At 42.1% G+C, this 26,587-nt stretch overlaps 2 protein-coding genes across 11 annotated transcripts in view; one reads left to right on the forward strand and one right to left on the reverse strand.

The window, feature by feature from the left end:
* Positions 1–16,163, reverse strand: part of slc12a6 (solute carrier family 12 member 6) — a 32,320-nt gene extending 16,157 nt beyond the window's left edge. For 4 of the 10 annotated variants that reach the window (XM_080298504.1, XM_026162659.2, XM_080298503.1 and 1 more), the window contains exons 1-3: positions 10,259–11,345; positions 2,030–2,124; positions 1,424–1,552 (exon numbers count right to left, since the gene is read on the reverse strand). In XM_080298504.1, coding sequence (XP_080154630.1) covers positions 1,424–1,552; positions 2,030–2,124; positions 10,259–10,478 — 444 coding nt within the window. In that variant the 5' untranslated portion in view covers positions 10,479–11,345. Of the gene's footprint in view, positions 1–1,423; positions 1,553–2,029; positions 2,125–10,258; positions 11,346–15,311; positions 15,542–15,592 lie in introns of those variants that run through there. The other 6 variants (XM_026162656.2, XM_026162657.2, XM_026162655.2 and 3 more) reach the window with 6 other exon arrangements.
* A 7,543-nt stretch (positions 16,164–23,706) lies between these two features.
* LOC113019120 (uncharacterized) lies at positions 23,707–26,562 on the forward strand. The gene is made up of 6 exons (XM_026162649.2): positions 23,707–24,030; positions 24,115–24,215; positions 24,355–24,560; positions 24,679–24,807; positions 25,863–25,940; positions 26,056–26,562. Exons 1-6 carry the CDS (start codon positions 23,906–23,908, stop codon positions 26,560–26,562), a joined length of 1,146 nt encoding a protein of 381 aa, XP_026018434.2. The 5' UTR covers positions 23,707–23,905.
* The last annotated feature ends 25 nt before the right edge of the window (positions 26,563–26,587 follow it).

Genomic DNA, 26,587 nt, shown 5'->3' on the forward strand with positions numbered 1-26,587 from the left:
TAATATTAGATACTGTAATTAGCCAATAAGCTTACATTCTGAATGATCTACATTCTGCTGTAAGCAGACCTTTCATACACTGCAACATGTTTTGACCTGCCACCTGTCCCACTTGGTGATGTGGACTTTGAAGGTTTACCCAAAAAGCAGTACTAATGCCTGGGCCCAATACTCTACAGACAGTCAACCGGAGAAGTTTTCCTATAGAAATGATTTATGCCATGATACTCACACACAAAGTTCAGAAAAAACATCATGTTGTACAAAAACAAGAGTCTAGCTGTATATCATGAGACCTGGAGTGGGTATAAAATGGATTTGGTTGCAGCTTTTAAACAGAGCCTAAATGTCTTACTGCTAGCTCAAAAATGGTTCAAAACTGCTGGAAAACAAACAAACAAACAAAAAAATCCCTCAAATCCATGTTTATGTACTCTGCGGACTCAGACAACTTTCCTGGTATGGTCAAATTGCCTCATTTAGTGGCGGGGCAGATGGCAAATATTTATTCCCATATGTGTCTGATTTTATATGGAATGACCCTAGTGTCCGAAAACCCATGTTTTAGGAAACCCATGTTTTTAACATTTTGTACATCTGCTTGCAGGAAGCACACATACATGGAGACCCATGAATCACTTCTACTCTGGTCCAGTTGGGATTTAACGCTGCTCCTTCTCCATTCAAATGTTTTCTTATCCAAATATTAATCTCTTAAAGCTGGTCTTTAAACTAGCCCTGCTCCACTGTCATCTTTCCAGGTAAGGTCTTGAAATCACTGCACGGCTCCTCCCTGCTGTACCAGACTTATGTTGATGCTTGTACTGAACACACGGTGGGGTCCAGACGGGAGGATTAAACATGTTTTGGTTTAACTTTCCCTGCCGTCTGTTGGCAAATGTGTCCGAGCAATCCGGCAAACGTGCAATTACTCTCAAACCGCCAAAACAGACAGGCAGTTCTTATCTGGGCCAGCCAGCGCCTTATCAGGAAGGATTGGGCTCCACACCAGGGTTACATCCAAACGCAATTTCAGCTGGAGGCAGCGAGTCAGGAGGGCGGCAGAAAGAGTCAGTTTTCTAGGACAGGGCCTCAAAAACTGATGAACAAATGGATGTCTTTATTTTTATTGTTTCAGGTGCAACATATGAACTAGTGACCATGTGAGGATTGTTACTGTCATCCAGATCAACTTTGTACTTACTACACCATTGCTACAACCAGGGCTCATCCTGGTTATGACACTGCAGTAAAAGATCATTGTTCAGCCAGACAAAGTACAGCTGGAATTGTGCACTCCATATGGGCAGATTGCCCAACATGCCTCGCCATCCAGTGAATCTCATTAAAACACTAAAGGGATTTAATGTTTTACGAGGTCACACTTGTGTTTACGTGTGTTTCAAGGTTTATTCGTTTGTACCTTGCTGGGTTTCTTTTTCTCGCCGATGCTCTCGGCCTCTTCATGCTCTTTGGCCCCCTGCGTCAGGTTGGTGTAGTTGACCAGGCGGCTGAGGAGAGAGGACACCTTCGGCCGAGTGTCCATCTCCTCCTGTGGGTAGAGGACGAACAAAAAGAGGAGACAATGAAGTATGGTGGAGCGAGAAAGAGATTAAAACAGATGGAGTAAAGATGGGGCAAATTTAAAAAAAGGAGGAAAGGCATAAATTACTGTGAGGCAGAGATGAAGTAAAGATAGGAGAACAAGTGAAAGAAAGATAAAATGACAACCGGAGAAAGGCAACAGACAGAATGAAAGAAGAGGAGGCAAAGAGGCATACTGAACCGGTAGATAAAGAAGTGGGAGAGAGAAGAAGGAACTCTGTAAGCTATAAAACCTGAAATTATCTACACCCACCAGCCACATGCTGGTTATTCTGGGCTCCAGTTAGCAGACATTCATCAAATAAACAGTCACCATCCTTTTCTATTCTTAGCCCTGTGCTGTATAATAAAACCATAAGAGTGAATACATTATAAGAAAGCAGCAAATACAGCCACTAGAAAGAGTGGCTGAAATGTTTTGTACCTCAAACAAGGCCAGGTTTTTGTCGTAGAAGTCGTCATCGTCCACCTGATGATTGCTGTTGATGTACACACTGGAGGTTTTCGAATTTCCCTCACCTAGCCAATAAAAGAAAGACAGAGAGAGAAATAATAAACAAAGGGAAAGAAAAGGAAAGGATGATGCAGCACGAATATGACTGAGCACAAAGGAAGCCTTTTTTTTTTTTTTTTTTTTTTTTTTTTTAAATCGCTGTCATCATGGCTCGGTGGTGTCGACTTTCAGCTGTTTCCCTCACAGACACAGTTTGATGCAGCGACCCCGTGTCGCTGGCTCGGTTCCTCCCGCCGGTGCAGACCGCTGCATCGGCAGCACCTGAGTCAGCAGCATCACTTCCCCCTCCCTGCTACGCCACACTCACGCTAACAGCAGCCAAGGGTCACACGCTTCACAGAAGGGCATTCAGAAGAAAACCAGAGACTGAGGGATGAGACAAGTTTTCCCTTCTTGTGTAACATTCCAATAGCAAAATAAATAATAACGGTGTGGATTCCCCTTAAATACATGTAAAGTTACCCCAAACTGAAATAATAACAATAAATAAATAACAAATCTTCCTATATTTACTTCATTTTCCTGTAAACACAGCAAACTTCCACCTCTTCACACCTGTAAAAACTGTGGTGCGGCCGGGGGGGGGGGTGTGTGTGTGTGTTGAGAGCATGATTCATTTTCAGTGTTTACTCTATGAATGAGTTCACACTAGCTGGTGAATCTAAAACTGCCTCAGCAGCTTTCACTGTCTATTTTAGAACATCGGCTGGTTACGTGCCAAAGAAAAAAACGAATCAACGATCCCTGGGAGGAAATAAAGAAAAAAAAAAAGCCAGCATTTGTGTGGTGGGTGGTAACTTCCCATCCTGTTCGCAGTGCTACATTTGGCCAAAGATACCGAGTGTGATACTGACTCAACACAGGCAAAACCTCACTCCTAACAATCAACAGCTGAAGCACGATGGCATGCTGGGAGATTTTAACTAACGAGCTAATCAGGTAGCTCGCTCATTTGTTCATAAAACATGTTAACTGGCAGGTCATCTAATGCGTGCTCCTGATTTTCATGATGCTGCTCTTTACACACAGAAACTGAACCATGTCAGATGAACACAGATAAACGTGAATGCGCCACATCTCAACAAGCTCACACTCGCCCGGATAGATTTGAAAATGGCGTTGTCGTCTCCGCGTCCACACTAGCGTTTTCAGTCGTTTTCACAGAGTTGTGCGTCCACATTGAAACGGACGAAAACGCTTACGGTCCAGTACTGCGCATGCGTGAAACGCAAGAAGATTCCACCTGCCTCATTTCTGTCTGCTGTTTCTTTACTTTCCGGCTCTCTGAAACGTCGCAGCAAAATGTCGAGGAAAAGCACCGAGTTTTTAAATGGACTAACAATGAGGTGGAGTTGTTGCTGTGAGTAACACAAAAGTACAAAGTTGCAAAAGCGAGTGAGAATTAAAGAATTTGAAGAAAAGCTATCTGAAGCGTGTACAGACTGATATTAATCTTTAATAGGGCTGTCAAAATTGAACGCAAACAAAACAACTGCTGTATAATGCCCTCCGCTATCTTAGTTTAATTGGTCACATGACTGCATCACATGACTAACATGCGTCATCGTTTTCGAAAGTCTCAGTTTTCGCTGTCCACTCTGCGGCGCATAAGCACCCTCTTCAAATGTATGCGTTTTCGACAGCGTTTTCAAAACGCTGCGTTCTCCTTTGGGGGAAACGGCGTCTCAGTGTGGATGGGAGGCCAAAACGATGTGTTTTCATACAAAACGCATCAGTGTGGATGTAGCCTCAGTATGTTTAGCACTTAACCTGTTAATCAGGACTGTCGAGATTCACACTTTCTATCTGCTCAGGCTGTTGTGGAGAAATCATCTGAACTTTCAGTTTTCACAAGGGGGGGGGGGGGGGGGTTTAGATTTGCATTCTTTGGCTCGACTACATGAGCTCTGCATAATCAAGATTTCAGTTATAATCTTGAACACACTTCTTTAAGCCAACATTATTGGGATTCTGATTGGTTGGCCCTCACAAACAGGTTTGAACAGCAGGTTTACACAGTAAACTGTGACATCATACAAAGCCAAACTGAAACCAGCATCTAGGGCAGTCTGAAGTCTGAGCTTTTGGCTCACAGGGACCAATTAGGACATATTTAACATAGCGATCCACCATCAAGACAGGATACCTACTCACACTGTGTGCCTTCTTAAAAAAATAAACTCTTTTTAAATGTGCAAAATCATTTGACTGACAGTCAGCATCAGAGCTGAGAGCATCGGGGAAACTACCTGCTTCCATGTGGTTAGTTTTGTTGTTGCGTCATTTGTGAGACCAGCCTTGGTGTGCACAGCTTACAGATGATGCTGCTCTTTTTAAAAAAGTTCAGTGATTCAGACAACAACATGTGACTCAGGTCAGACACTTCTCAACCGAACAGCCAACTCGGCTTACAAATACAGTCCCAAGTTTGTTTTTCCTCAAATATGAAAGTATACATTTCTGTTTCCCCACAAACAGGCTTTATTTGGGTGTGCTGCCAGGTATTTAAACTGCAACCCAAGAAATTGCGTGAGTCATTTAAGATTCTTTTATTTTGAAAGCTTGCTCAGCACTAACCAGTCAGACCCTGCTCTGCCCGTGTCAGCAGGATGTCATTTAGCTGAGTCTCTCAGCAGCAAGTTAATGTTTATGTGCCGTTATGCCAAAATCACTGATGCAGCAGAGCAAAACGAGAACTACTGTCGCAGCCTGCCGTTCCGCCCACGGAGATGCATCTGAACACCAATCCACTATTTATTGTCACCAAGTATGTTACTATTGCAAATAAAATAAACGCTGCAGTTTGACAGTATATTGGTGGATATCCATCGAGTTCTATACGCTCCTATCTACACCAGTACTGATCTGAAAACCTCCTCTTAGCCAAACTAAAAGCTGTCCAGAGACACATGTGAGCTCTTACTGCTGTCCTCTCTGTGCTCAGCTGTTCAACTTCATTCTATAATCCACACCCAGTTCAGCACAGGGGAACACAGCTGTGTGTGTGGCCCCAAGAGGTCAGGTCCTCCGCCCACACCTGAGTATGATACTGTGTGTGTGTGTGTGTGTGTGTGTGTGTGTGTGTGTGTGTGTGTGTGTGTGTGTGTGTGTGTGAGAGAGAGAACGTACAGTCAGTGGAGCAGAAAGTTACTGGAGCCAGATGTAGCAGTGTGTGGACTATATGCATGCTTCAGTAGGGAACTTTATCGGTGTCAACATTAATGGATCACAGAGTCTATGACCTTTCTGAAAATAACTCTCCACACCTCCTGTCTTTCAGGGCTTTGGCTCATTTACTTCTACAACAGCATTTTTCTTCCTCTAACACGCTTGCTCTGCTATTTCTGCACAGACTCACAAACGGCCACCGCAGCATCACTAAAGCTTGACCGAAACTCAAGTCGGGTTAACTGGCTTAATATCTATTTATGGAAGCTTATTAAAGAGCGTGGGCCATGCTTACTACTATGAAAGAGCTTTACCGGATCATCTCTGCACGGTTATAACCCCTTTTGACACCTGCACAGTCACATCAGTAAAATGGAAGCTGTTTACCATTATCCTCTATTCTTCTGGATTCTTCTGAAAATACACATATCTGTGCATGTGAAGGGGTTTGTGATTAAGGAAAGAAGTGAATCAGTTCAGAACTGATGTGGCTGTATATTTTTTTGTATATTTTTATATATTTTATTTATTGACTCTATTTAATTTGTAAAATATGTGTACACACACACACACACACACACACACACACACACGTAGAAAAACATTTAGTATACACATCCAGATTCCCCCCCCCCCCCCCCATATACTATTATATATTGTACATATATTTATTAGTTTCAGATTTAGCCATTCGTATATTTTGCCTGTTTACGTTGTTGTATTTTGCACAACTCTGTTGCTTGTGAAGCTCGCACACAAGAATTTCACTCGCATGTGCTGTACCAATGTACCTGCACATGTGATGTGACAATAAAAGTGATTTGATTTGATTTGGCAGTAAGGGAAGTGGAACATGCGCTACAATCACAACAGAATGAAATCCTCTTATTGTTCTCAGTTTCTGCTAACCGCAATGATGGTGAAGTTCAACTGTTGCTCAATTGGCTGACTAGCCCTGAGGGGAGCACTCTGGCCTCAAGTTCTCACTTAGAAAAACAAATGGAGAGCTTAACAGCCCAGAGAGCCATAAAACCTATTTAAAAATGCATTTTTCAACTTGAGACATGCATGAGCACATCTCAAGAATCTAAAAATAGCATTTCCCTTTTTATTTCCTAGAAAATGAACAGTCTGGGCAAAAAAAAGCTGTAGAAGACCTTTCTTTGTGTCCGGTGAAAACCAGTCTCACTAGTTCATGTGTGGGAATTTGTTGCATAGGAATTCAGCATTAGTTTTAACATGAGCCATCATAACTAATGTTCCCCTCATGAACCCACGCCCAGCGGGTGCCCTGCTCTTCCTGTTCAAACCAAACTAGCAATTCTGAATTTATTTATTTATTTATTTATTTTATTTTATTTTATTTATTTTTTTTGGCCTGTCCCGTTTGGCTCTTTTGCCATCAGAATTGTTGTCTAAAGGCAAAGAAAGATGCCCAACGGATTTACTTTACCAAACTGACCATCCCAGCCTTGCCGTAATGGTCCATTTGATTCACCTTTTATTGTTTATTTTATTTTCACTTACTGAATACGGGACAGACTTGACTGGGGGAAAGAAGGGGAGAAAGAAAGAGGGAAAGAGAAACAGCTGAGAAGAGGGACGGGGGAGAAGGGCAAAAGACAAAAACCAACAGAACGGGCAGAGAAAAAAAAATGCATATATCAATCACCTGGATCACCTGCTGAGAAAGAAAAAAGAAAGCAAGCAGAAGAGAACAAGAGTAATAGAATAAACAATTCTGAATTTAGAAAAAGCGACAAAGCAAAGAATAAATTTTAAAAAGGCAAAAGAAAAACAAACAAACAAAAAACCCATACACAAACATACAGTACAAAGGAAGTACATGCTGAAGATCACCCTCTACAAATGCCTTCATGACTTAATTAACATGCTACAGCATGGTTCAGAACAATGGCGATGAATGAGTCTTCATCCTCACCTTAATGTGCCCACTGATCCCTGTCAGGAACATTAATTACAATCTCAACAATGTAACAGCTGATATATCAGTATTGCTTTTTAAATGGCAGATAAATGAAGAGAGATGAGAGAAACACCATTCAACACATTATGACTGTAGTTTTGGTTGTGCACCAGAGGGGGCACTCGTCCTCTAGGCAACTCGTGTTTGGAACGCTACAAACAACAACCCAGCTGATCCAAGTGGTGTCGAGCAGAGCTGCGAGTCGTAATATCTCAGTAAGGACTCATAAATGACTACACATAACAAATGTGAGGGAACTCTGTTTATGTTGTGTGTCTAAAAGGGAAAAAACAAAAGCAAAACAGAAAATATCAGCTGATATCAGATTTTTTTTTTAAATCAATAGATATCAATATCAAATTGGATATCAATCAATATAAAAATCTGGACTAAAAGCCCAACTAGTGCTTATAAAACTGTAAAGGCCTGAGAATGACAACTAAAAAAAGATCCAAGAATAACAACATAGTAGATGCTTGAACCTGGAAAAAAAAGCATCTAGCAAGCAGACACAGAAGCACCATTATCAGCTCCCTTTCTAATATTGCATAGTCTTTATCTCACATTACTATGTTCCCTGAGATGTCTGCTGCTGCTGTCTGGAGGTATAAAAACAAAAACAAAGTGAACTGAACTAACGTGAACTGCATGAACTTGAACACAACTTAACTGACTTTACAGAGAATGTGTGGATATATGGATATTAGGGGTGCAACGATACACAAAATTCACAGTTCGGTTCGGTTCGATACTTTGGTGTCACGGTTCGATATTTTTTCGATACAAAAAAAATGTTCATGCCTTTTTAATTTGTCATTTATTAAAATTATAAATATATATTTTAACTCAAAAGTACAGTTTTTAAATTTAACCCTAACCCTTGTGCGTGTTTTTTTATTTTGACAGCGAATGCGCACCTGCGGACCACTTATGTGCAGCCCTGGTTATTTAGCTCGTCATATTGCAGCCACAGAAATTATTTTGTCCATGAAGCCATAAAGCTGCACTTTCTTTTTGCCTTAAAGTCTGATTTGTCATAACTTCTCCGTTTTGTGGTAAGCTTTTCTTTGGCTGTCACTTCTTCACCCTGACCTGTCTTATTTGGCTCAGCAGAACTAAAATATATATCCTGCTGCTTTTACACACGCACTCACATAAGCTCAGCGATTCTCTGCGATCAACCTCTCACATGTTTAAGCTGCGGGAGATTTCACTTGTCATGTTTGCATAGTAAGCTAACGATTAATAAGACGATGTCAGAGGAATTGGTGCACAAATTATCGTCACTCACAGATCAGTGCTGTCGCTCTCTATACACAGTTCGCACGATTGCAAAGTGAAAGCAAAAAACAAGCGCAAATTCAAACGCGATTTCAATATGTCACATATTGACAGTGGCTCACCGATGCCAATGACATAATTACCCAGCTACATTTCTGAAAGAATGCAAAAGCATTGACATATATTTTTCCTTCCTACGATAGCCGGACGGGCAGGGCAGAGAGATTTTGGTAGCCCGACTGAAAAAAATCGCTAGCTCCGGGACGTCGGGCTAGCGATATTGCAAGCCCTGTATCTGATTGAGGAATCACTCATCTTTGGAAAAGAGAGTTTATTACAGAGAAATGGCTCTTTCCAAAATAAAAGCTATACTATCCGCTTCTTCTGGGCTATATTCTCAGCAGCATAAGGAGAATCATGTGCTAACAGCTGTCTAAATGACTCGGCTAAAGTTAGTAGCATGCTTGTTGTTTTTGTCTTTGCACTAGGATGATGTCGGCGTAAATGTGCAGTCATATTCGTTGTGTTCCCACTAGTGCTTTCAGGTTGATCTCGTTGAAATGACCTTAACGCCACAACACGGCAAATCTCCGTTAACGAGCTACCGCCGATCGCCCCGTGCATGGGGCTAGACGGCCAACACGTTAACGAGCTAACTGCGCTAACACACTAGTTCCCACCCATGTAATTGAGCATTGCATGGCACATCCAACATACTGTTTTACTTTAGTCCATGACTCGCTTACCTTCAGGGTCATATGTCACATGAAAACCAAAATAATTCCAAACGCCAGATCTGAATGAGGGTGGGGGAGGTCCATGTTGCAAGGAGAGCTTAACTTCTGTCTTGCTAGCTTGCCCTGCGCTCTTCCTTCTGACTATGCTGTCTGTGTTGAGCGCTCAGTGGATCTGCGCTCGACAGTGCAGCCTAGGCGGAGTAGTCGAACGCAGATTCACTGAGCGCTCAACACAGACAGCATCGTCAGAAGGAAAGTTGATAAAATAAATTACAAATGTTGTATTGTTCGATAATATGCGTACCGAACCGAAAGCACTGTATCGAACGGTTCAATATCGATACGAATATCGTTGCACCCCTAATGGATATATATAAATAACTAAAACAAACTGAACTGGGGCTCAAGTAAGACAGGAAAAGGACTGGCATTAGAGACTAGACAGTAAAATTCAGAAAAAAAAGAAAAAAAGCAGACTAGTCATAAGTCTCAAAGACTCATCAATATCTTTTATCGATGCCTGGATGTTTTTCTGACACTTGGACATTGCAAAGTCAATGACGCAGACATCATGCCACATAGGAAGTGACATGTCAAAGCTTTTTTCTGTTCTCTTGCCACACCGTTTTCAGACACCGAGCTGAAAAGTTAGGTAGGTCAAATTTTTTCCACAAAAAAAAAAAAAATCAATCAATTAATCAATCAAACCTTATCAGAATCAATTTTAAAAACCAGTCATCATGTAGCAAAAGCCAGGAAACAACACACCGACTTAAGCAACATAAGCCTGATCCCAGCCCCCCTTTTCCGATGGTTAAATCATGGTCACTGCACAGGCCTGTCACACATAATGCAGCCAATGAAGAAACTTCAAAGAGGACGTGACAGCTGTCATGTCTCAAGTATAAAGAATAAACACCATCAGTTAAAAAGAAATGTCTTTGTGTTAGGTGTGTGTATCCTCACCTTGGTCTATGCTGCTGTGATCCGGGCTGTCAGCCCCTCCTCCTGCAGAAGTCGTCGTCACACCTCCAGAAACTTCGCTTAGTGGGTCACTTCGGTTGGCGCTGTCTGACTCAAAGCGCACACGGGAACCGGAGCGCAGGCTGATGTCAGGTGACAGGTCTGACCCCCCTGGGAGGTCCTCCGCCTTAGTGGGCGTCACGGTGAAGCGCACCGATGCCATTATAGCTCACTTGAAAGAGACAGGGGTGGAGGGGCACTATGTGGGAGAAGAGGGAAGGGGAAGGAGGAGTCACGGACTGGCCAGCAGGGCTGAGCTGAGCTAGGCTAGGCTATTTTGCAGTTGATGCTGAGGTAATGGCGTCCTCTACAATTTGCCCTTTTGACGCTGAAATTCTCCATTTAAGCAAACTAGACTTCTTCCACGCATGTGAAAGAAAAGGTACAACAAATAAATGTTTCCAGTGACACAAGCACAAAATGATCAAATCCCTGGCTATAAATTTGGGAATGTGTAGAATAAAAACTGAGACATGATATGACACAAACAGCTGAGGCTGTCTTTTATTATCAAGCTAAATCTTTAAACTGCCCTCAGTGCGTTCTCTCTTCTACCTGCACTTTGTTTCAATTCCTATGGCTCAGCAGTCAAGTGCATTAAACTTGTCTTTCTCTGCTATTTCTCAAGTAAACATAAGTAAAACTTGTCTGTCAAGCAACCTTAGAGGTAAAGATGTCTTTATAATGATATCACACATTAGAGGTCAGAGCCAGGGCAAAGGAAGGGAAGAAAGTGGTACAGTGAGGGGTACAGACAGACAGGAAAAACATAAAGCAGAATTAAATTTAAAAGAAACAAACAAACTGAAAGAAATCTGAAAAAAAAAACAAGATAATAACAGCAGCTAAAATACTAAATGCATCCATAAACCAACAAGGGAGAGCTGGATGTGTCCATCTTTCATATACAGTGTGTGTTAACACCAAGCACTTCTTCTGTTGTACCATAAAATGCATCTATGCACCAGTCATGGTGCTTCTTAACTCAACATAAAAAACCCACACATTTCAACCCAATTCCTTTTCTCTACATGCCTGTTCATCACAAGTATCATCTTCTCAGAGCAGCATGACTGCTCTCTAAGTAAAGGAGGTGTGAAACAGTAAGCACTGTGAACATCACTGTTGTCCAGCGCCTTCAGTGGTTAGTGAACTAGATATCCAGTGTGCTAACTAACCTGAGGGAAAGAAGTGACCCAGCACAGGTGGACATTGTGTATCTGAATTGTTGTTTTAGCTTGAATCATAATTTAATTATTAAAAGAGAGCGGTTCCAACCGGTTGTGCCAGTAGCTCCTGGCTGTTTTTTCTCACTCTGCATTCACAGACGTGGCCTCTCTTTCCTGTTTTATAACGCTACCCGTCTAACAGTCTTTGTCAGTCTGCATTCAGAAGTGGACGAGATGGGTGGAGAGGGGGTAAGGAGGGGGGTTTCTCAAAGATAAAGAAAGCTGCAGCGTGAAAAGCATCTGCTCTGAGGCGGGCGTGAGGTTATTTTCGTGAGCCTCCTCCAGCCATATTTGAGCTACACCTAAATTAGTTTCCATTATAACTCACCAGCATGTGTTTCTAATAAGAAAGCTAGATTTGGGGTGGGGGCAGACAACGTACAGCGAGGTGATAGAATGAGCTGGCAGAACATGTCAGAGCCTCAGCGCAGATATTACTACCTCAATCTTCAGTCTGACATTCACTGATAGACGACTGAGCCTTGCCTCCTACTAGAGATCAACACGCCCGTCTAAATCTAACCCAACTTTAAGTTCACGCTGATGTGTAGCGATGCCAACATACAGAGAGCAATGTAGAAACAATTCAGTGACCATGCTGTGGTCAACGAGCAAGCAGTGGCCTTTAAAACTGCCACTGAGGGCTGATTCCAAAATGACCCAGTCCATGTGAGCTGTATGTCTCCAGGCTTATCAGATGCTTCTATCAGTGTCAGTGTGTTTTTCTCACAGTTGTGCGTAACTAAATGACGCCATCAAACTCATGGCAGCAGAGCTTTCGCATGCCATGAGTCACATGCAGGATTTTATCAAATTCTGTTACTTGTCTTTAGAGTTTTGAAGATTCTCCAAACCTGTGGAGGCTTAAATTTTTCCACAATTAATCATAAAAGAATCAATAAAGAACGAGACAGAAGAACTGATAAATGCTTGGATATCCACCCAAATATATCCATCCCTGCTGAGAATGCCTCAATCCACAGATGCACAGTTTACTACACTTCTGATATAACACAGATACTTTGGCTTCAAATATGTGATGATACTGATCCACCACTGTGGTAAAATAAATCATCTGTAACCCTCACTGTTGCATGTTCAATGATCTTGTAAGTGAAATAACAGCTTCCCGACATGTGACAAGACCAACTATATGATACTGACCACCACCATGGAATCCCTGGGAAATAGCATCACTATTCCCAGAAGAACACTTGAACCTCAGGGCGCAGATAGTACGAGTGTCCAAAGTAGCTAGACTGGGAAGCCCTGGGCTGACCTATCCAGTTGATGACCACCTTTATGTGACTGCCAATGTTGGCTTCATAGACAGTAGAAAAGAATGACGTAGTGATCATGATGTCATGAGCTTGTTTCTGAAGTCTTGTTCTGAAACCTCCAGATTGATGTTTTCACCGACAACAGCTTGGTTTAAAAAACAAAGAAACAAAACAAAACAAACAAAAAAAAAAACCCCAGCAATGTGAAGAGGACGAGGAAGGAGAAAGAGCAGGTCATCCACTAGTTGGAAGGTACTAATCATGTGTCTCTTTTGGTCCGTCTTCATCCCAAGAGTCTTTCCTCCCCACTATCACTAAGTACTTGTTCATACAGAGTCATCTAGTTTAGGAGTTTTCTCTGTATTATTGTAGGGTTATCTCTAGGGCTGCACGATTAATCGTTAGAAAATCGCGATCTCTATTCATACTTATGTGCGATCTCATTTCCAAATGACAACGATTAAAAAAAAAAAAAAGAATAAGAAAAAAAAGACGACGATTGTACCGCATTTTGATCCAGGACGTAATCTGCATGAAAACAAGCACTCACTCTTCCTGCTCAACAAATGACAAGGGTGGAGCCTTATACCACGTGATACAGAAGCAGGCTGCTAAAATTAGCAGGGAAAAAACAACGGAGAGCACCTCAGGGATGACGAGAAAGTGACAGGAGAAAGTCCGTCCCGGTCAACCACCCAAACATCAATAACGGGAACCTTATACAGCGCTTCCCCATACCCATCGACCTCCCGCAGGCACAAAGAAATTACGGAGGCTATCACTTATCACCTGACCAAAGATATGGCTCCCATCAACACTGTGCAAAACGAGGGATTTAGGAAAATGATCAACACCCTAGACAAACGCTACACGGTGCCGTCCCGCAACTATTTTTCTATTGTTGCACTACCTGCTCTATACACGCAGTGTGAGCAACGGTGGAGACGGAATTTCAAGCAGTACAACATTTTGCGGCAACGACAAAACGTGAGACATTTGTTGTTTTTATGTTTATTTATTGTTTTTATGTTCAGTCTCAACTGTTACGAAGTTGATGTGCAGTTAATAAGTGCAATAAATATTTATACTGGAAAAGAAAATCGTGAGAGAATCGTGATCTCAATTCTAAGCAAATAAATCGTGATTCTCATTTTATGCAAAATCGTGCAGCCCTAGTTATCTCACAATATAAAGCACTTAGAGGTGAATTCTTGTGTTTTGGCTCTAGAACATTTATAAATAAACCTGAAAACCTAAAATCATTCCAACCTGTGGCCATCAAACTTCCCATTACACCTGGATTTACTTATAATATTTTATCTATAATACACATAGCATTGCTTTAACCTTGGAATATTTAACACTGCACTTTTGGGTATATTAGTTTGACTGATTTTCACTTGTTTTACTGCATACAGTTTACAATATTTTCACTGAGCAGTGATTTATTTACAGTGACCCTTTACCCAAGCAGTGCCAGTAAAATTTTGGTGCCTCTTTGTTGGTCATTTTTTATTAATGCTGCCTTATCAACACTTACAAATGCCCAAGACAAACCCTCAGAGCTCAAACATTAGTCATTTGAAACGAATGCCTGGCTCTGGTTTCCTTTAAAGAATATGTTAAACACACACATTTACTCTTATGTGTGTCACTTAGATAACATTACAGCATATTCAGCCACCTTTTTTTGTCCAAGCATAAGGATTGAGCACATTTTGTTCCTTTTTCGTGCTAACTCGGGGCCTATTTTTGTATTTTAAGCTGTTACCTTTGCATCAGGAGACAGTCATAATGCCTTGCTACCAATGTGGGCCAGTATTAATGATCATGGATTAGTTTGCCAAGCTCCCAGATCAATATCTGTGAGGCTACCTGACCTCCTAAACATATCTAACCGCCATGACTAAAGATTATTATTTTAGCTAAACTAGCAGTAACTAGCTTTAACCTCATCTAGTTCAAGATTTTCCCAGGTCTGAGATCAATTAAGTGAAAATACTGCCTTAATTTTACTATCGTTAAGGAACTTTACAGTCAAATTAGGGAGATTGGGTCCTCTTGCGCTTTTGGCAGGCAGCCTCCATCACGAGGGTAATGCGGCTGTAAGCAAATATGATCCAGAGACGAGGACATGGCCAAACACACCTTTACCAATTAAGAAAAGTCTTTAATTAACCAGTTTAGGGAAATCAAAGCTGGCTGGGATGCTCGCCTCTCTAACCACCGCCCATTGTAAGCCAATTAAGCTGGCCATAATAATTCTGGCTCGAACCGGTCACTGAACACCTGCAGACGACACGATATGGCCAGAGCCAGCGTTAGGATAAAATGCCAAGCAGACATTAACTCAAACCTCGTGAAGAGCGATTTTTACGACGTGGGGGATATGTTTAAGAGCGGCTTGAAAATAAAGACGTAAAAAAACGTCCAAAAACGCGTGGTTATTCCGGGATAAACCGGCCGGGTAATTAGCTCGTTACTCACAAAGTTGTGATTTTCCTTTCAACCAAGCGTCTTGTGTCGAAGAGCATCACGCCCAGCGCCGACCCATCAACCAGACATCCATAGGTGGTAACAAATACACACACTCATACGTGGAGGTCGTATCGGGTGAAGCCGCTCGTCTACAGTCGGCGCGGCTAACCGAAGCTAGCTCAGCGGCTAGCCGTGCCATAAACTGTCAACTCCGCGGAGCCCCGGCTGCCTCACCGACACCGATAGAGAAAAAGCCCGGAGTTCAGACAGTTATCACATGAAACACATACCTGGCTCTGGCTTCCATGTGGCCCTATGCACATATGGCTGTTTTAAATCACTAAAAATTTGGGAGTGTCTCCCAGGTTTTCTCGGGACTTTTTTTTTTTTTTTTGGGTTGTTCAATCGACTCAACCATACACACGCGCGAACGCCTGGGGGGTCCTCTATTCCTCGCCGTCGCTAAAACGTCTTGCGCATGCTTAGTGACAGACACGGGGTAAAAGCTACTTGGGAAATGTAGTTCGAGTAGACAGCGGCTAGCTATCGAACAGTGAACACGAACAGTGCTGCTAAAAATATGAAATGCATCACTTATTTCTTTAAATATATTTTTGATCAATACCAGATTTAATACAGATTTACTTTTTACACACTCTTTTGCTATTTGTAATACATTTCTGGTACTTTTATATTTATCTGCAAGCTGTAGCTACTAGTTACTTTGCCATATTAAAAATACGTTTTAAGTACTTCTGTCAGCTAACATTAGTTTTGCTTCTTTCCTCACACTTATAGTCTGACCCTTTGGACTAGGCCCAAATCCACATATTGGGAACCAGTACCTGGCTCTAAAATATGTAACTTACATAAATTATCGGTGCATTAACAATTCAAGAATGTAAAATTAAATATCTGAAATACTATGCCCTTTGCTATTTTCTGAATTAAATTGTATGTTCTTCTAAAAATACTTCAGTAATCAATTCTTTCCATTGTTTCACTGTATTTTCTGCTGGGAAAGCTTTAAGTACTTTTTACGGGTAATTTGATTTTAATCTGACTAAGTAAATATAAGTAAGTAAATATATGGCTCAAGAAAATGAAGGGAAAGCTTGATCATTTCAGTGTAAAACGGTTCAACTTCAGGCATGTTAAGCTGTCTTTATAAGAGTCAGCCTGAAAATAGGTCAAAAATGTGCTGGGGTTAAATCCTCAGACCTTATGCTGATGCAGTAAACCCAGGGTTCATCTCATGTGGGAAAACATCAGGCCTCTTGTGATCAGAGTGTGCAGGCAGATTCTGGACGTGACTGTCCCTCACACACCCCAGACCGGAGCCCAGACCTTTCATCATGTCAGAAATGCTGTGCAGGAGCCCACAGATATCTTGATCTAGGACTGGGAGAAGATCCAGCAGGACACCATTCATCATCTCATCATGCAAGGTGATCCCTCAGGCTAACAGGAGTGACAACGGCAGTCAGGAGGGATAAGGAAAGAGCAATAGTCTGAGAAACCATTCCTCTTATTGGCTTTCTACAAATGATTTAGGTTTCCAAACCGTACACTCTGATCTCCCTGAAGTTTAACTGACTTTGGGATAATTTGTGATGACTGAGTGGTCCCTTAATTTAAATTAGATTTTTTTTAGCAGTATTCAATGAGCATAAGGAGGTGAATTTTAGTACTTTTCTCCTTTTGGTCTGAATAACTGCCGTTTGTTTCCCACAAAAATATGGGTGTCAGTCCAAATGCACTTTTTTGAATTACAACTTTTTTCCTTTCTAAACTTTGTCACATTTTAAGAAAGCCGACAAATTCTTAAAAAAAAAAGGACAAAAAAAACAAACAAACTATATTTACCAAGTTATAGTTCTCTAATCCATCTAAGTTAGAAAAAGGTAGCACATTATTCAGCTGACATAAAGGTGACTTCCCTCACAATGTCCATCCATTATTTAACAATTGGAGGTCAGCTTTGTACCAGTTCTTTCAAAATGGAGCCAATCAGAATGTGGGACAGGTGGACAAAAGATATATAAAAAAAACAAAACAACACAAAACAAACAAAAAAAAAACCCTGTGCAGTCACACACAAAGAGTCACCTGGCTGTCGTATATCTACAAATCGATCCAGTGTTTGGCTGCAAAAGTAAAAGAATGATTTTTAAAAAAAGAAAGCTTTGAGAGGAAGTTATGGCTGTCTTGGGAAACAAATGGAGAAAATCTGCAGGCTCAGCTAAAGTGCTTCCTCAAATCTATCATCAGCTGTGTTTTCATAATGCCACAAATTACGTGATCGTGTTATTTTGGATATAGGGAAATCCTGTAGGACAACCTTCATACTACAGCGCCCCCTGGCTGGTAGGTTGGTGGCACATTAAAGACTATCTGCATTTAAATGCTTCATTTGTCCAACAAGCTGTCAGCCAGTCTGGATTTTAGACACACACAGGCAACACGTGAGGAGCTATGACGCAAAGATTTATTTAGTATGAACAAATTAAAAACCGCCACCCTTAAAAAAAAAATGAACAAATTCCATCATCGCATCAATAGAGGGTACGAGCAGTCCTTTAAATCCGGCTCAGGTGTTTTCTCGCTCTTCTCCTTGTAGCTCCATCCTGATATGTCTTTCTCCTCCTCCTCACATGACAGGCTTGGGCTGCTGGGTCAGCAGTATGTTGAAGCGTTTCTTCAATATCACCCGGTGCCGGGAAAACTTGTCATCTGGGGAGAATCGAGCCGGGTGGGCCGAGCTGGTGGGCTCCCCATCTGGAGTCACCTTCTGTGGAAAGAGAAAAGAGTGTGCTTGTGCTTTTTAAGGGTTTCAAATCATGAAAATAGATTTTCAGTACGTTTTCAGATTTCTCCATGACAGCTGGCGGCGTTGCAGAGCTAACACAGGGAGAGAGAGACAACCATTGAGACCCAGGACCAGTTTAGAACTGCAGCAGTCAGAAGTCATGGTCCTCATAGCCCAGTGTTGGACCCTGAGACACAGACAGCAAAAGCTGTAGATGACGCTGAGGAGAACCACATCCAGCACCTGGAAAAATCAGCTGTGGTGGCCTCAAGAGTTGTGTCCTCTCCCTCTACACAAACAACTGCATCACTAAAGACCTGTAGGTCAAAATCATGAAATGTGCAGATGACATGACTGATGACTCTCCATACAGATGTGGGGTTGAACAGCTGTCCCTGTGGTGTAATCAGAACAATCTTGAGCTGAATATGCTCAGAAATGGAGACTTCAGTTGGAGCTGTTCAGCTGTTCCAACACAGACAAAATCATCAAGAAGACGCAGCAGAGGATGAACAGCCTGAGCTTTTGCAAGAAGTTCATTCTCTGCACTCTGAAAAACATTACTGTATGGTTTGGATTTAACAGGACGAGACCAGACTATAACAGACACTGGGGTCTGCAGGTAAAACAAACAAACGTTGGTGTCGACTCATCCTCCATGCAGGATTCGTACAAATCCAGAGTCAGGAAACAAGCAGGTGAAATTACTGCAGACCTATCACAACCTGAGAACCTTCACAGACATACCGCAAACAACCTGTTCCAACTCCTCCCCACTGGTAAATGCTACAGAGCACTTCATGCCAAAACAAGCAGACACCTGGATCGTCTCTTCCCACAGGCCGTCACCCTGTAACACCAACACTCTCATAGTGTTTGTACTTAAAACATCCATTATTACTGCTGCTGAACCAAATCGAGCTGTATACACCGTTTTGTTGTCTATATACCATTTACACAACACTGTCAAGTTCCCATTTATTTACTGTATGTATCGTAACCAGGTATCCCTTATTTATTCATTTAGTCCAACACCTTCACACTCATCTTGTTGCAATTGTCGGTGTCATGGTATTATTATTGTCTGAATTCACTGTTTGTCCAGTCTGAGCCCTATATTCCTCAATAAAGCTCCCAATTCAGACCAATTTGATCTTAAGTGGGCTGGAGGAATAAAACCATTCTCCAGTAACCTATATCTGAAAGAACAGCTCTAACAGTTCCCTTTTCTTTGAGTGTACAAACTATTTCCATGTTCACATTCAATCACTGAGATTTCCTGTGTCTGCAGACTGCTTCTGCCTCAGGCTGTGTGTTTACTGGCCCCAGGCAACTAGACCACCTCCCAACTTTACAAGCCAGCACAAGAGTTTCTTCACTTGTGACCTAACTAATAGGTAACCAACAGTTGTTGAGCTAAAACTTGCCCATAATTTCTCATTTCCTTCAAGGTGATTGGAAAGTCACAGGATGCAAGACGCCCTTGCTGTCGAAAGGGCTTTCCAACAGAGGCAGATTTAATAAACAACATGGTTAAAATGAAAAGCAACTCAAGATGTACATTTATTTATTAGGAAGAAAGATAAAACTACACGACAGCTACAGGGAAGTCACGCAAGAAAATGCTCACAGTGAATGTGACAAAAAAAGCATGAGGTACCTCAAAGTCGACTAAAAGCATTTAAGTAAAAACTGCCAAGTGTTGGACATGTCCTTACGGTGGACGAAACGCATCGAGGGCAACTCCAAACATTCGTTTGTGGGCGCATACCCTCTTACGTGCCCAACATATCTGGTTATTCTGTAATCGCAGCTAATTTCAAAACACCCCGATGAATACCACCAAACACAGAAACTGCGTCTGTGCAGTCCTAACCCAGGATCTGTCTGCTTAAAAGTTAATGTGTGATAACCTCACACTCAAGAGATGGAGGAAGATGGAAGCAAGAGCGGACCGCAGGGGAAGCAGGAGTTAAGGACCGCTTAGCTGTGTGGGAATTCCAAGCTGAACGCCAACATCACCTCAAATTTCTACAGGTGTGCAATCGAGAGCTTGCTGACGAGCTGCATTACAGTTTGGTACGGAAGCTGCTCTGCCAGCAGAGCACATCACTGGCATGAGGCTTCCTGCCATTCAGGACATTTATCTTCAGCGATGCCTCCGTAAAGCACACAGCATCATCAAGGACCACAGCCGCCCAGCACATCAGCTCTTCTCCTTGTTACCATCTGGCAGACGTTACAGGAGCCTGTCTGCTCGGACTACAAGACTTAAAAACAGTTTCCACCATCAAGCCATACGACACCTCAACCACAACACTTAAACACACACACACTCTCCACAGGATGCACTCAGAAGCTACCCTGCAGCTTCACAAGTACTCTGTATAATCTGCACTGGTCACTCCCCTTTATTGGTATTTATATTTTTAAAAAGTGCAATACTGTAACAACTGCCACAAAAAACAAAAACTTTTGTACTGTTTAGTTTGTACTGCTGCTCATTCCTGTACAATATCCCATCTGCCCCCCACATTCCTATTTAAGATTTTCTTTATTTAATCACTAGTGTGTACATATATTTATATATACACACACACATACACATATATATATATTTAGTCAGTTAACTGAAAATCTCCTTTTTCTTTTACTACATGTTATTAATATTTTGCTCTTACTATTTTTCTATTTATTTTTATTATATTTTATTTTTTTTCTACTGTACCAGTCTGCTGAGTGACTGTCTTCTGCTCGTCAAATCCATTTCTTTGCGATGTTGACCCTGTGCTAACTTGCATATGACAAATAAAACTGAAAGCTTAACGTCCCAAATTATCTCATGATTCCTGAAAATCAGACACTGAATCTGTGCATGCGTTGCACGCTGAGGTTACCTGGTTGGTTTGCATTACTGAGGCACACTCCAGAGCAGTGCTGGACTACGGTGAAGAGGTGCAGTCCTCGTTGTTGGATTAGATTAACGGTGGTCTCACATTTATACAAAATTTACAGGGGCGACAATTATAATGAGCTCTTCTAATACAGCTGCTTATAGAGCTGGCTCTGCTGTGACCAGTCAAGCTCTAGACGGGCTGTCAGCAGAGAGCAGCCTGTCCACTACAGATATTAAAGAAAACTGTTGTTCCAACTTTCTGCAAAGTCACACTGCCCCACCACACCTGAGCTACATGCCAAAGCCTACTTTAACTTCTGCCCAATAAACTCTGTTAACTGTCGTGTTTTACTACTTTCAGCCACCTACTTTTATGTTTCACTTGCTCAATTTGACATATTTCACTATATTACACTGACCTACTACCTAATAGCTTTAATTAAACGCATACGTCTTGTATTTTGTCGTGTTTATTTTGATTTCAAAGCAGTTTTACCTCAAGCTATGACAATTATCGAGTGATACTCCACTCGGGTTTTTAAACGTATGCGACTGTACAAACTGTGCGTATGGTGGCTTCGTGACGATAAAATCCCCGAAACGTTTTGCTGTAATGTTTACTGTATACAAACATACATATTAAAAAACAGACCATATTTTAAAGTTGGGCATTTTCCCAGGTGTTTCAGCTCTTTACATCTACGTTAACGTTAGCAGCGGAGACGTTTACAAAGAATAAAGGGAAACATGTCGGAGATAAACACAACTTTACCTTCAGAGTGTAGACTCTGTCCCCGTTTTCATTCAGGTAATACTGCAGAAACATCCCGACCGAGCTGGTTTGTTTTTACACTTCAGGGGTTCAAAATATGTATACGAAGCTGTTTATATCGAAAACAACGCAAAAATTGCTGTAATGCGCTCTTTTCTCTTGGATTTCCACGTGCAGCGGACGTTGGTTCGCTATGGGACGGAAGAGCGGATATCCGGTTCAGCACTTAGAGCATTCTGGGAAACGAAGTCTCACTAGCTTTTTCTACCCTTTGCATTCCGTTTGAATCTCAAACGATACCCTGGAGACAAGATCCGAACTCTGTTGCCATTAACGCGATCGCTTATTATTGTCACGTGACCCAGTTTTAAAAAATAAAATAAGATAAGATAAGATAAGATAAAAAGATTAAACCTGAAGTTTCTTGCATAATTTGCTTTTTTCCGTTAATGATTATGTTGTACTCCTTCATAAAACATTACAGCACTTTGTATCTGCAATCAAAAAGAGACAAATAAATAAATAAACAAAACAATGAGCCCACATGTCATAAAAAGTTGCAATGGATAAAAGCTGTACTATAAATAAAGTAATTTGTGTGTGTATGTGTGTGTATGTGTGGGGTGAGGGAGGGGGGGGGGGGCAGAATTCTTGTGCATCAGGTGGGTGAAATATGGAATGTTTACATACAAAAATTTGCCTTCATTTGGTTTCTTTTGAATTTTGGTCTGAGCAGAGTGTGCACCTACTACAGCATCTAAGAGAAGATTCGTTTATCTTCACTAACAAAGGTAAGGCAACCGAGAAATGCTATTAACTACAGTGTGCACTGTTTCTGTCGTGTGCATGTAACGCTGAAAGGCTGTCTTGTGTTTGCAAACACCACTGTGTGGATATCTTTCACTGAGCACTGATTGTTTTCATAAAGGTTGTCATAACTGCTCATGTTAAAATTAAACGGCATGTGTTGAAATTAGAGGTGACTCTGTACCACCAGTTCAGCTAACCCAGTCTTAAGCATCTAAACTCCCTCACCTAAACACTAAGTTAATAATAAAAACTTATCTGCATGCACTGAGCCCGGCTAAGTAATGTTGTTGTCTAACAGTCACACAGTTAGAGTATACTCTGCTAGAGCACACAGCCCACAGCATCACTGTTTTTATTCTTACTACGGTCTTTTCAAAGGCAGATCGCTCTTCTAAGCTTCTCAGGCTCGGCTTGTTTGTCGTTTCTGACATATGTCCACGTAGGTGACACGGTCACATCTCGTTGTGTTATTAATGACACATTTGTCTTTACACCACATTAAGCATTTACATGTTAGTTAATGTGGAGCTGTCCATACGTGGAGTTCCAAAGCACCTGTTTGCAAGAGTGAAAGCTGGCTTTAAGATAAGACACGAGCCTTTGGGCTTCAGAAGAGGAAACGTTTTTATAATCTTCAGTTGTCTAATTTTGGGAATTGTGTATAAATTGGAGCCTCAGTTTCCTGTCCTTGGCTGCCAGCAGTGACACCAGATGTGGTCTTCTGCTTCTGTGCATTCAGATATGCTTTTCTGCTTACCTTGTGTGCACCTACAAGTGTTTATTTGAGTTACTGATGCCTTCTTATCAGCTCCAACCAGTCCGCCCATCATGCTTTCACCTCTGACATCTAAAAGAGTGTAACACAGAATGGTCTTTCTTGATCCTCATCGATCCTTTAACTGTTAAAATCACCAATATGAATCGCCCTATTATCTCTGACAGTAAAGAAGCAAACGCACAGAACCAGGATGGATCCAGCTCAGTTGTTTCCATTCTCCCTGCAACATCCCAACCCCCACCAACACCTTCAGCAGCAACACTGGCAGCACCTTCAGCAACAGCAGCTCTATCCTGTGAGCTCAGCTGCAAGGGTAAATCCATTTGTCCCCCAAACAAGAGCTGCAGAAAGGCAAAGAAATAGAGTAGACTGGCATCCAGGAAAGGAGCAGCATGCTGTGCAGCATCTCCCAGCCCAGGTGGACTCCTTCCAAATCCTCCTGCCAGCTGTCTACCCGCCTCCGCTCCACCTCCAGCCTTTATCGCCTGGCGAGCCCCTGTATAGGCCCTACTCTTCTCAACAGTCCTACTGGCTGCCCATGCCCAGCTACAGTTACAAGGCCCAGCCCTACATACAGCTGCCCTTCAGCTCCAGGCCCGGGCACCTCCCACCAATTCTGTGTCCGCAGATCGTGCTGCTCCCTCAGACTCACTGTGCAAACCAGTAAGGGCTCTATTACTGCACATGTTACAATAACTAATACTGGATATGTCTTGATTGTGTCTGACCCCACCATTTGTGCCACAGGGTCTACATAAGTTCGCCCGCAGAGGTGACAACAGCATCAAGACAGAGGACAGAGGTGGATGCAGGGTCAGGAGGTCAGGGGTCAAAGAGCTGTGCAAAAGGTACCTGAACAGCTAAGCTGACCACCATCTGAAAAAAAATCAAATATGATTGAAATTTAATTAGACTTTTAGCAGAGTAGTGAGAAATAAAAGCTAATAGTTATTGTCCCGTTTTTACTATGTCTGTCTTCACTAACAGAGGACCAGAAGAACAATCCACACAAAGGCAACCCAGGCAATGAAGCCGAACCAGGCAATGAAAGCAAGACTCCCAAAGAAAACATCCCAGCCAGTCTTACAGAGGACTGTTGTTTTCCCGGACCTACAGCCTCTTTAGATGAGGAAGCAGTGAACAAACATTCCATTGACGAATGTTTTAGTCTCCTAGGGTCCTTCTTTGACCAGGTGAGCAGTTGTATTGAAACTGTAAACAGCCTTTTTCAACCAAGTCATCCACAAGTAGAAAAAATAAATTTTGTAAGCTGTGTTTGTGTATAGATATTTTACCCTTCGTCTGTTCCAGCTGCTTCCCACTCAGGCTGAAGACCCCAGGGAGGAGGAGCATGGAGAGGCTGGGTACCTGAACATGGAAAACAGTTCCTTCCTGGAGTATATGGATGAGCTGTGCAGAGACGAGGAGTTTGTCAGTAAGGTAAACTGTCCATGCATAACCCTTTCATTATATTTAGAGCAGGAAGACAGCATCACACCAATAAATTATGTGAAGTGTTATATATTTGTTGCCGTTAGCAACTGTTAAGAAAAAGCTGATGGGGACCTGTGGTCCTGTGATTTGAATTACTTGTAATAGCCAGCAGGGGGCGATGCCTCTGTTTGTAAACATTAAATCTGAATGCAATAGTCTGGAAAACAACCTGCTCCTTACTTGATCGGCAGGCTCAATAACCACCGTCATGATGAGTTCATGGCTCAGTCAATAATTTGAGGATTTACTGCATAAAACACAAAGCTATGTTTTGTATGTTTTGGGGCCCATTGTAGAGAAAAAGAATGATTAAGCAGGTGAGGCTTTAGTGTGAGTGGACAGTTTCCCTCAGATTGTCCACCATCCTCCAGCTGTTCAGGAAAATGTGTAACCTCCCTGTGGTCGGTTAGTGGTTGCTGGAGGTAGCTGGGTGTAGCTAGGAGAATGTGGTCCTAAGAAGGGTCTGGCATGTCTGCAAATACTTGTCGACTAATTGCAGAGTCATAGTGAAGCTTGTAAAAGTGCAGCTGACGAGTGTTTGCAGGCAAGCTGGCGTCTTCCATAAAAAACTACTGACGGAGGAGGTTTGCAACTGGTTAGCTACCACTTGCCAACTAGTTGGTGAATACAGATTTTTACTTAAGAGTCCAGTTTTTTTCCTGGATGACCCTGAAGGCCCTTTCACATTGGACGCAGCTTACGCTGCGCTCACCGCTAGCTAAAGCAAAGGACACAAAATTTGTGTCCCGCTGACCACTACGCTCTGCTGGTACTAGATGTGCATGATCCTCGTAATTTCAAAAAATTGTATTTCTCTAACTTTGTATCCCCTACAAGAGTTTGTTTTGTATTATGTTCACATGTTTAATAAAAACATGTTTCACTCATAAAAAAGCTTTGCAACTATACTTGCAGCACATTTTGCTCACAGCACTTCCTGAGTATTAGCCCTTTTTATGATGTTTTGTTGTTCAAACTGTTGCCTTTGCTCTTTGTGCCAGGTGGAGTCCACGGTGAATATCGAAGCCCTCATGCCTCTCCTCTCTGCCAGCCAGGACCTTTTTGAAGAAGAGCAAGAGGTAGCATCCTTTAAATACTGATACAGTACAGTAACAATAATTAAAAAACAAAAACATAAGCATTTATTGAAAATGAATGTTTAGGGGATATTTTGTTTGTTCTCTTGCTCTACAGATGATCTTGCAGGAGGAGCTGCCTCCATGTCCTGCAAACAGCGATCATTTCTACGGAGAAACACCTTCGGTATCTTCACAGTCACTCTCTTTGGACGCTCCAGGCTCCCTCTTTGCAAGTAGCCCCAATAGAAACGGACAAAATTCATCCCAGAATGAAGTTGGGATCAGCTGCTCCCCCCTCCTGCTTTCAAACCTTTTAGAAGAACCGCCTTCACCCAAAACTCTCGAACAGGAGGTTCAGGCGAGCGAGGAGAACCAGACCAAACCCAAGACCAACATTCTCGAAGCGCTTGCTGCGGTCCTTAAAAGAACACGTGGAACAGAGAAAGACAAGGAGAAGAAAAAACTGCAGAAAAAACAAGGAACCCAGTCATTTAAGAGAAAGCGGAGCCGGGAAACAAAACTAATGAGCACTGCAGAGCAGTTTCTGGAGCCGGCAAAGAAGAAACAGCTCAAGAGTCCCAACGTTGAAGGGATTTTTCGCGACACAATGCCCCAAGTTTAAAAATCACCCGCGTCAAACAACCAAG

The sequence above is a fragment of the Astatotilapia calliptera genome, chromosome 3, assembly GCF_964374335.1.
Source record: "Astatotilapia calliptera chromosome 3, fAstCal68.1, whole genome shotgun sequence".
Classification (NCBI taxonomy): domain Eukaryota; kingdom Metazoa; phylum Chordata; class Actinopteri; order Cichliformes; family Cichlidae; genus Astatotilapia; species Astatotilapia calliptera.